This window comes from Salvelinus alpinus, chromosome 3, assembly GCF_045679555.1.
Source record: "Salvelinus alpinus chromosome 3, SLU_Salpinus.1, whole genome shotgun sequence".
Classification (NCBI taxonomy): domain Eukaryota; kingdom Metazoa; phylum Chordata; class Actinopteri; order Salmoniformes; family Salmonidae; genus Salvelinus; species Salvelinus alpinus.
The window spans coordinates 104,676,234-104,687,349 of NC_092088.1; the positions used below are offsets into that span (position 1 = coordinate 104,676,234).

Below are 11,116 nucleotides of genomic sequence, written 5' to 3' on the forward strand. Positions count from 1 at the left end.
TCTGACTGACTGACTGTAAACTGATTATCTGACTGACTGACTGCCTGTCTGTAAACTGATTATCTGACTGACTGCCTGTCTGTAAACTGATTATCTGACTGACTGACTGACTGACTGTCTGTAAACTGATTATCTGACTGACTGACTGACTGACTGTCTGTAAACTGATTATCTGACTGACTGCCTGTCTGTAAACTGATTATCTGACTGACTGACTGCCTGTCTGTAAACTGATTATCTGACTGACTGACTGCCTGTCTGTAAACTGATTATCTGACTGACTGCCTGTCTGTAAACTGATTATCTGACTGACTGACTGCCTGTAAACTGATTATCTGACTGACTGACTGGTTGTTATCTGATTATCTGACTGACTGACTGACTGACTGCCTGTCTGTAAACTGATTATCTGACTGACTGACTGTAAACTGATTATCTGACTGACTGACTGCCTGTCTGTAAACTGATTATCTGACTGACTGCCTGTCTGTAAACTGATTATCTGACTGACTGACTGGTTGTAAACTGATTATCTGACTGACCAACTGTCTGTCTGTCTATCAGTATGTAAGCTGACTGGTTGACTGATTGTCTGACTGGCTGGCTGGCTGGCTGACTGATTGTCTGGCTGGCTGGCTGACTGATTGTCTGACTGGCTGACTGGCTGGCTGGCTGACTGGCTGGTTTATCTCTACAGGGCCATGAAAGAGCAGGAGCTGGATACTCCCTCCATAGAGAAGCGTTTTGCCTACACCTTCCTGCAGCAGCTCATCACTTATGTAGACGGGGCCCACGAACACATGCTGGAGTCTGGTGAGGATAACACTTTGGTTACGTCCTCAACGGCACCCTATTGTCATAGAGCTCTGGTTAAAAGTAGTGCACTACATAGGGAATAGGATGCCATAGGGTTCTGGTCAAAAGTAGTGCACTACATAGGGAATAGGATGCCATAGGGCTCTGGTCAAAAGTAGTGCACTACATAGGGAATAGGATGCCATAGAGCTCTGGTCAAAAGTAGTGCACTACATAGGGAATAGGATGCCATAGAGCTCTGGTCAAAAGTAGTGCACTACATAGGGAATAGGATGCCATAGGGCTCTGGTCAAAAGTAGTGCACTACACAGGGAATAGGGTGCCATAGGGCTCTGGTCAAAAGTAGTGCACTACATAGGGAATAGGATGCCATAGGGCTCTGGTCAAAAGTAGTGCACTACACAGGGAATAGGATGCCATAGGGCTCTGGTCAAAAGTAGTGCACTACACAGGGAATAGGATGCCATAGGGCTCTGGTCAAAAGTAGTGCACTACACAGGGAATAGGATGCCATAGGGCTCTGGTCAAAAGTAGTGCACTACATAGGGAATAGGATGCCATTGGGGATTAAGCCATTCTCTGCTACTTAAATGAATATTACTTAAATTTAAACATCAACAATACTACTGTCTATTATTCCACTAAATCTTTGACTCTGTTCCTGTTCTGATGTCCCCCTCCCCTCTGTAAGACGTTGGGACACCACCGAAAGGAGAGAGCGTTCCTCACGAGCAGCAGATGAAGTTTTTTGGAAAGGTGAGACTGACTCTGGCCTGCTTTTCTCCACCATGTCCTACAACAACCAAACACACAAACAGGTCTACTGTTGGAGCTCACCATGTCCTACAACAACCAAACACACAAACAGGTCTACTGTTGGAGCCTAGTGTTCTATAGGTCTACTGTTGGAGCTCAGTGTTCTGTAGGACTACTGTTGGAGCTCAGTGTTCTGTAGGACTACTGTTGGAGCTCAGTGTTCTGTGGGTCTACTTGAATAGTGAAACATCATTTAATCCAGATTTTCTATCATTTGATGTGATGAGACACATCCTGGCTCCCTATTCCCTATATAGAACACTACTTTAGACCAGGGCCCATAGGGAATAGGGTACCATTTGGAACACATCCCATATTATAACCACAGACCAAGTCTGATTCTAGGTCTGATGCAGGCACTAGCCAGGCTACTGTGTGACAGGTTGAAATGAGCTCAGAGAAAAGCTGTGTTTACCATCGACTCAATAGTGACAAGTAGCAGGGCCTTGTACAATAACACCCAGGCCAGGACAACACCCAGGACAACACCCATGCAACAACAAGGTCCAATCATGAGAGGAGCTAGCTAGCAACACAGACTCATTGGTTATAGGACAGGAGATAACCTTAGTCTCTCTGAGAAGCTAGAGTCTTTTACCTTCGCCTGAGGAACTATTTCTGACCCGTGAGACTAACGGAACGTTGGGCTCCCTTAGGTGGTCCTGCCATTGGTCGACCAGTACTTCAAGAATCACCGCCTCTACTTCCTGTCCACGGCCATCCGACCAATCAGCAGCGGGGGCCACGCCTCCAATAAGGAGAAGGAGATGGTGACAAGGTGAGGGATTATACTTAGATTCGCATGTCCAATACATTGCTTCAGTCTCTGTAGTACAATGAGAATATTAATACATGGAATGGAATGGTGCTGTGGGATTGTTTAACGTACTCTTTGAAGAGGTCGGGTTTCAGATGTTTGAAGAAGTCTGGTTTCAGATGTTTGAAGAGGTCGGGTTTTAGATGTTTGAAGAGGTCGGGTTTTAGATGTTTGAAGAGGTCGGGTTTCAGATGTTTGAAGAGGTCGGGTTTCAGATGTTTGAAGAGGTCGGGTTTCAGATGTTTGAAGAGGTCGGGTTTTAGATGTTTGAAGAGGTCGGGTTTCAGATGTTTGAAGAGGTCGGGTTTCAGATGTTTGAAGAGGTCGGGTTTTAGATGTTTGAAGCGGTCGGGTTTTAGATGTTTGAAGAGGTCGGGTTTCAGATGTTTGAAGAGGTCGGGTTTTAGATGTTTGAAGAGGTCGGGTTTTAGATGTTTGAAGAGGTCGGGTTTCAGATGTTTGAAGAGGTCGGGTTTCAGATGTTTGAAGAGGTCGGGTTTTAGATGTTTGAAGAGGTCGGGTTTTAGATGTTTGAAGAGGTCGGGTTTTAGATGTTTGAAGAGGTCGGGTTTTAGATGTTTGAAGAGGTCGGGTTTTAGATGTTTGAAGAGGTCGGGTTTTAGATGTTTGAAGAGGTCGGGTTTCAGATGTTTGAAGAGGTCGGGTTTCAGATGTTTGAAGAGGTCGGGTTTCAGATGTTTGAAGAGGTCGGGTTTTAGATGTTTGAAGAGGTCGGGTTTCAGATGTTTGAAGAGGTCGGGTTTCAGATGTTTGAAGAGGTCGGGTTTTAGATGTTTTCAGAAGATAGGCAGGGACTCTGCTGTCTTAGTTTCAGGGGGAAGCTCGTTCCCCCTTTGGGGTGCCAGGAGCACAGTGTTGTTTGACACCCTGGTCTGTAGCTCTAGTCCTGACACAGTGTTGTTTGACACTCTGGACTGTAGCTCTGGTCCTGACACAGTGTTGTTTGAAACCCTGGACTGTAGCTCTAGTCCTGACACAGTGTTGTTTGACACCCTGGACTGTAGCTCTGGTCCTGACACAGTGTTGTTTGAAACCCTGGACTGTAGCTCTGGTCCTGACACAGTGTTGTTTGAAACCCTGGACTGTAGCTCTGGTCCTGACACAGTGTTGTATGAAACCCTGGACTGTAGCTCTGGTCCTGACACAGTGTTGTTTGAAACCCTGGACTGTAGCTCTGATCCTGACACAGTGTTGTTTGAAACCCTGGACTGTAGCTCTAGTCCTGACACAGTGTTGTTTGAAACCCTGGACTGTAGCTCTGGTCCTGACACAGTGTTGTTTGAAACCCTGGACTGTAGCTCTAGTCCTGACACAGTGTTGTTTGACACCCTGGACTGTAGCTCTGGTCCTGACACAGTGTTGTTTGAAACCCTGGACTGTAGCTCTGGTCCTGACACAGTGTTGTTTGAAACCCTGGACTGTAGCTCTGATCCTGACACAGTGTTGTTTGAAACCCTGGACTGTAGCTCTGGTCCTGACACAGTGTTGTATGAAACCCTGGACTGTAGCTCTGGTCCTGACACAGTGTTGTTTGAAACCCTGGACTGTAGCTCTGATCCTGACACAGTGTTGTTTGAAACCCTGGACTGTAGCTCTAGTCCTGACACAGTGTTGTTTGAAACCCTGGACTGTAGCTCTGGTCCTGACACAGTGTTGTTTGATACCCTGGACTGTAGCTCTAGTCCTGACACAGTGTTGTTTGACACCCTGGACTGTAGCTCTAGTCCTGACACAGTGTTGTTTGACATCCTGGACTGTAGCTCTAGTCCTGACACAGTGTTGTTTGAAACCCTGGACTGTAGCTCTAGTCCTGACACAGTGTTGTTTGAAACCCTGGACTGTAGCTCTGGTCCTGACACAGTGTTGTTTGTCACCCTGGACTGTAGCTCTAGTCCTGACACAGTGTTGTTTGAAACCCTGGACTGTAGCTCTGGTCCTGACACAGTGTTGTTTGACACTCTGGACTGTAGCTCTAGTCCTGACACAGTGTTGTTTGAAACCCTGGACTGTAGCTCTGGTCCTGACACAGTGTTGTTTGATACCCTGGACTGTAGCTCTGGTCCTGACACAGTGTTGTTTTGAAACCCTGGACTGTAGCTCTGGTCCTGACACAGTGTTGTTTGAAACCCTGGACTGTAGCTCTAGTCCTGACACAGTGTTGTTTGACACCCTGGACTGTAGCTCTGGTCCTGACACAGTGTTGTTTGACACTCTGGACTGTAGCTCTGGTCCTGACACAGTGTTGTTTGAAACCCTGGACTGTAGCTCTGGTCCTGACACAGTGTTGTTTGAAACCCTGGACTGTAGCTCTGGTCCTGACACAGTGTTGTTTGACACTATGGACTGTAGCTCTGGTCCTGACACAGTGTTGTTTGAAACCCTGGACTGTAGCTCTGGTCCTGACACAGTGTTGTTTGAAACCCTGGACTGTAGCTCTGGTCCTGACACAGTGTTGTTTGACACTCTGGACTGTAGCTCTGGTCCTGACACAGTGTTGTTTGACACCCTGGACTGTAGCTCTGGTCCTGACACAGTGTTGTTTGAAACCCTGGACTGTAGCTCTAGTCCTGACACAGTGTTGTTTGAAACCCTGGACTGTAGCTCTGGTCCTGACACAGTGTTGTTTGACACCCTGGACTGTAGCTCTGGTCCTGACACAGTGTTGTTTGAAACCCTGGACTGTAGCTCTGGTCCTGACACAGTGTTGTTTGACACCCTGGACTGTAGCTCTGGTCCTGACACAGTGTTGCTTGAAACTCTGGACTGTAGCTCTGGTCCTGACACAGTGTTGTTTGACTCCCTGGACTGTAGCTCTGGTCCTGACACAGTGTTGTTTGAAACCCTGGACTGTAGCTCTGGTCCTGACACAGTGTTTGACACCCTGGACTGTAGCTCTGGTCCTGACACAGTGTTGCTTGAAACCCTGGACTGTAGCTCTGTTGATGTGTAAATATGAGTGATTCAGACATCAATCACTCTTATAAAGCAGACTATTCTTCTTCTTCAAGTTGCGTCACATGATTATCTCTGTCTTTGTTTCCCCTCTTTCCTCCTACGTTTTCTTCATCCTCTCTTCAGTCTGTTCTGCAAACTGGGACTTCTTGTCAGACATAGGATATCATTGTTTGGTAAGAAGGCTGTGAAGAGTGTGCTTCTAAAAACAGTGTGGACATTTGTATGTGTTCCAAATGACTCCTTATTCCCTATATAGTGCACTACTTTTGACCAGATTCCTATGCACTATAAAGGGAATAGGGTGCCATTTGGGACACATCATATAGTGTAATACCCCTGTTCCCCAGCTCCTACCCCTGGTCCCCAGCTCCTACCCCTGGTCCCAGCTCCTACCCCTGGTCCCCAGCTCCTACCCCTGGTCCCAGCCCCTTCCCCTGGTCCCCAGCCCCTACCCCTGGTCCCCAGCTCCTACCCCTGGTTCTAGCTCCTACCCCTGGTCCCACCTCCTACCCCTGGTTCTAGCTCCTACCCCTGGTCCCCAGCTCCTACCCCTGTTCCCAGCTCCTACCCCTGGTCCCTGCTCCTACCCCTGGTCCCAGCTCCTACCCCTGGTCCCTGCTCCTACCCCTGGTCCCAGCCCCTTCCCCTGTTCCCAGCTCCTACCCCTGGTCCCCAGCTCCTACCCCTGGTTCTAGCTCCTACCCCTGGTCCCACCTCCTACCCCTGGTTCTAGCTCCTACCCCTGGTCCCCAGCTCCTACCCCTGTTCCCAGCTCCTACCCCTGGTCCCTGCTCCTACCCCTGGTCCCAGCTCCTACCCCTGGTCCCTGCTCCTACCCCTGGTCCCAGCCCCTTCCCCTGTTCCCATCTCCTACCCCTGGTCCCAGCTCCTATCCCCTGTTCCCTGCTCCTACCCCTGGTCCCAGCCCCTTCCCCTGTTCCCAGCTCCTACCCCTGGTCCCAGCTCCTACCCCTGGTCCCAGCTCTTGGTCCCAGCTCCTACCCCTGGTCCCAGCCCCTACCCCTGGTCCCAGCTCTTGGTCCCAGCTCCTACCCCTGGTCCCAGCTCTTGGTCCCAGCTCCTACACTGGTCCCAGCCCCTACCCCTTGTCCCAGCTCCTACCCCTGGTCCCCAGCTCCTACCCCTGGTCCCCAGCTCCTACCCCTGTTCCCAGCTCCTACTCCTGGTCCCAGCTCCTACCCCTGGTCCCAGCCTCTACCCCTGGTCCCCAGCTCCTACCCCTGGTCCCAGCTCCTACCCCTGGTCCCAGCTCCTACCCCTGGTCCCAGCCCACTACCCCTGGTCTCAGCTCCTACCCCTGGTCCCAGCTCCTACCCCTGGTCCCAGCTCCTACCCCTGTTCCCAGCTCCTACCCCTGGTCCCAGCCCCTACCCCTGTTCCCAGCTCCTACCCCTGGTCTCAGCTCCTACCCCTGGTTCCAGCTCCTACCCCTGGTCCCCAGCTCCTACCCCTGGCCCCAGCTCCCACCCCTGTTCCCAGCGCCTACTCCTGGTCCCAGCTCCTACCCCTGGTCCCAGCTCCTACCCCTGGTCCCAGCTCCTACCCCTGGTTCTAGCTCCTACCCCTTGTCCCAGCTCCTACCCCTGGTTCTAGCTCCTACCCCTGGTTCTAGCTCCTACCCCTGTTCCCAGCTCCTACTCCTGGTCCCAGCTCCTACCCCTGGTCCCAGCTCCTACCCCTGGTCCCCAGCTCCTACCCCTGGTCCCCAGCTCCTACCCCTGTTCCCAGCTCCTACTCCTGTTCCAAGCTCCTACCCCTGGTCCCAGCCTCTACCCCTGGTCCCAGCTCCTACCCCTGGTCCCAGCTCCTACCCCTGGTCCCAGCTCCTAACCCTGGTCCCAGTCCCAGCTCCTACTCCTGGTCCCAGCTCCTACCCCTGGTTCCAGCTCCTACCCCTGGTTCCAGCTCCTACCCCTGGTCCCAGCTCCTACCCCTGGTCCCCAGCTCCTACCCCTGGTCCCAGCCCCTACCCCTGGTTCCAGCTCCTACCCCTGGTTCCAGCCTCTACCCCTGGTCCCAGCTCCTACCCCTGGTTCCAGCCTCTACCCCTGTTCCCAGCTCCTACCCCTGGTTCCAGCCTCTACCCCTGTTCCCAGCTCCTACCCCTGGTCCCAGCTCCTACCCCTGGTCTCAGCTCCTACTCCTGGTCCCCAGCTCCTACCCCTGGTTCCAGCCTCTACCCCTGTTCCCAGCTCCTACCCCTGGTTCCAGCCTCTACCCCTGTTCCCAGCTCCTACCCCTGGTCCCAGCTCCTACCCCTGGTCTCAGCTCCTACTCCTGGTCCCCAGCTCCTACCCATGGTCCCCAGCCCCTACCCCTGTTCCCAGCTCCTACCCCTGGTCCCAGCCCCTACCCCTGGTCTCAGCTCCTACTCCTGGTCCCCAGCTCCTACCCCTGGTCCCCAGCTCCTACCCCTGGTTCTAGCTCCTACCCCTGGTCCCCAGCTCTTACTCCTGGTTCTAGCTCCTACCCCTGGTCCCCAGCTCCTACCCCTGGTTCTAGCTCCTACCCCTGGTCCCCAGCTCCCACCCCTGTTCCCAGCTCCCACCCCTGTTCCCAGCTCCTACCCCTGGTCCCTGCTCCTACCCCTGGTCCCAGCCCCTTCCCCTGTTCCCATCTCCTACCCCTGGTCCCAGCTCCTATCCCCTGTTCCCTGCTCCTACCCCTGGTCCCAGCCCCTTCCCCTGTTCCCAGCTCCTACCCCTGGTCCCAGCTCCTACCCCTGGTCCCAGCTCTTGGTCCCAGCTCCTACCCCTGGTCCCAGCCCCTACCCCTGGTCCCAGCTCTTGGTCCCAGCTCCTACCCCTGGTCCCAGCTCTTGGTCCCAGCTCCTACACTGGTCCCAGCCCCTACCCCTTGTCCCAGCTCCTACCCCTGGTCCCCAGCTCCTACCCCTGGTCCCCAGCTCCTACCCCTGTTCCCAGCTCCTACTCCTGGTCCCAGCTCCTACCCCTGGTCCCAGCCTCTACCCCTGGTCCCCAGCTCCTACCCCTGGTCCCAGCTCCTACCCCTGGTCCCAGCTCCTACCCCTGGTCCCAGCCCACTACCCCTGGTCTCAGCTCCTACCCCTGGTCCCAGCTCCTACCCCTGGTCCCAGCTCCTACCCCTGTTCCCAGCTCCTACCCCTGGTCCCAGCCCCTACCCCTGTTCCCAGCTCCTACCCCTGGTCTCAGCTCCTACCCCTGGTTCCAGCTCCTACCCCTGGTCCCCAGCTCCTACCCCTGGCCCCAGCTCCCACCCCTGTTCCCAGCGCCTACTCCTGGTCCCAGCTCCTACCCCTGGTCCCAGCTCCTACCCCTGGTCCCAGCTCCTACCCCTGGTTCTAGCTCCTACCCCTTGTCCCAGCTCCTACCCCTGGTTCTAGCTCCTACCCCTGGTTCTAGCTCCTACCCCTGTTCCCAGCTCCTACTCCTGGTCCCAGCTCCTACCCCTGGTCCCAGCTCCTACCCCTGGTCCCCAGCTCCTACCCCTGGTCCCCAGCTCCTACCCCTGTTCCCAGCTCCTACTCCTGTTCCAAGCTCCTACCCCTGGTCCCAGCCTCTACCCCTGGTCCCAGCTCCTACCCCTGGTCCCAGCTCCTACCCCTGGTCCCAGCTCCTAACCCTGGTCCCAGCTCCTACTCCTGGTCCCCAGCTCCTACCCCTGGTTCCAGCTCCTACCCCTGGTTCCAGCTCCTACCCCTGGTCCCAGCTCCTACCCCTGGTCCCCAGCTCCTACCCCTGGTCCCAGCCCCTACCCCTGGTTCCAGCTCCTACCCCTGGTTCCAGCCTCTACCCCTGGTCCCAGCTCCTACCCCTGGTTCCAGCCTCTACCCCTGTTCCCAGCTCCTACCCCTGGTTCCAGCCTCTACCCCTGTTCCCAGCTCCTACCCCTGGTCCCAGCTCCTACCCCTGGTCTCAGCTCCTACTCCTGGTCCCCAGCTCCTACCCATGGTCCCCAGCCCCTACCCCTGGTTCCCAGCTCCTACCCCTGGTCCCAGCCCCTACCCCTGGTCTCAGCTCCTACTCCTGGTCCCCAGCTCCTACCCCTGGTCCCCAGCTCCTACCCCTGGTTCTAGCTCCTACCCCTGGTCCCCAGCTCTTACTCCTGGTTCTAGCTCCTACCCCTGGTCCCCAGCTCCTACCCCTGGTTCTAGCTCCTACCCCTGGTCCCCAGCTCCCACCCCTGTTCCCAGCTCCTACCCCTGTTCCCAGCTCCTACCCCTGGTCCCAGCTCCTACCCCTGGTTCCAGCCCCTACCCCTGGTCCCAGCTCCTACCCCTGGTTCAAGCCTCTACCCCTGGTCCCATCTCCTACCCCTGGTCCCCAGCTCCTACCCCTGGTCCCCAGCCCCTACCCCTGGTCCCAGCCCCTACCCCTGGTCCCAGCTCCTAACCCTGGCCCCCAGCTCCTACCCCTGGTCCCAGCTCCTACCCCTGGTTCCAGCCCCTACCCCTGGTCCCAGCTCCTACCCCTGGTCCCAGCTCCTACCCCTGGTCCCATCTCCTACCCCTGGTCCCCAGCTCCTACCCCTGGTCCCCAGCCCCTACCCCTGGTCCCAGCTCCTACCCCTGGTCCCAGCTCCTAACCCTGGTCCCCAGCTCCTACCCCTGGTCCCCAGCCCCTACCCCTGGTCCCAGCTCCTACCCCTGGTCCCAGCTCCTAACCCTGGCCCCCAGCTCCTACCCCTGGTCCCCAGCTCCTACCCCTGGTCCCCAGCCCCTACCCCTGGTCCCAGCTCCTACCCCTGGTCCCAGCTCCTAACCCTGGCCCCCAGCCCCTACCCCTGGCCCCCAGCTCCTACCCCTGGTCCCCAGCTCCTAACCCTGGCCCCCAGCTCCTACCCCTGGTCCCCAGCTCCTACCCCTGGTCCCCAGCCCCTACCCCTGGTCCCAGCTCGTACCCCTGGTCCCCAGCTCCTAACCCTGGTCCCATCTCCTACCCCTGGTCCCAGCTCCTACCCCTGGCCCCCAGCTCCTACCCCTGGTCCCCAGCCCCTACCCCTGGTCCCCAGCTCCTACCCCTGGCCCCCAGCCCCTACCCCTGGCCCCCAGCTCCTACCCCTGGCCCCCAGCTCCTACCCCTGGTCCCCAGCTCCTACCCCTGGTCCCCAGCTCCTACCCCTGGCCCCCAGCTCCTACCCCTGGTCCCAGCTCCTACCCCTGGTCCCCAGCCCCTACCCCTGGTCCCCAGCTCCTACCCCTGGCCCCCAGCCCCTACCCCTGGCCCCCAGCCCCTACCCCTGGCCCCCAGCTCCTACCCCTGGTCCCCAGCCCCTACCCCTGGTCCCCAGCCCCTACCCCTGGCCCCCAGCCCCTACCCCTGGTCCCCAGCCCCTACCCCTGGTCCCCAGCCCCTACCCCTGGTCCCCAGCTCCTACCCCTGGTCCCCAGCCCCTAACCCTGGTCCCCAGCTCCTACCCCTGGCCCCCAGCCCCTAACCCTGGCCCCCAGCTCCTACCCCTGGCTCCCAGCCCCTACCCCTGGTCCCCAGCTCCTACCCCTGGCCCCCAGCCCCTACCCCTGGTCCCAGCTCCTACCCCTGGCCCCCAGCTCCTACCCCTGGCCCCCAGCTCCTACCCCTGGTCCCAGCTCCTACCCCTGGTCCCCAGCTCCTACCCCTGGCCCCCAGCTCCTACCCCTGGTCCCAGCTCCTACCCCTGGTCCCCAGCTCCTACCCCTGGCCCCCAGCT

General features: G+C 56.7%; 1 protein-coding gene across 6 annotated transcripts in view; it reads left to right on the forward strand.

Moving 5' to 3' along the window:
- Nucleotides 1–11,116, forward strand: part of LOC139571652 (ryanodine receptor 2-like) — a 216,717-nt gene that overhangs the window by 80,678 nt on the left and 124,923 nt on the right. For all 6 annotated transcript variants that reach the window (XM_071394720.1, XM_071394716.1, XM_071394717.1 and 3 more), the window contains 4 exons: nt 698–813; nt 1,508–1,572; nt 2,289–2,410; nt 5,549–5,598. In XM_071394720.1, the coding sequence (XP_071250821.1) occupies nt 698–813; nt 1,508–1,572; nt 2,289–2,410; nt 5,549–5,598 (353 nt within the window). The remainder of the gene's footprint in view (nt 1–697; nt 814–1,507; nt 1,573–2,288; nt 2,411–5,548; nt 5,599–11,116) is intronic.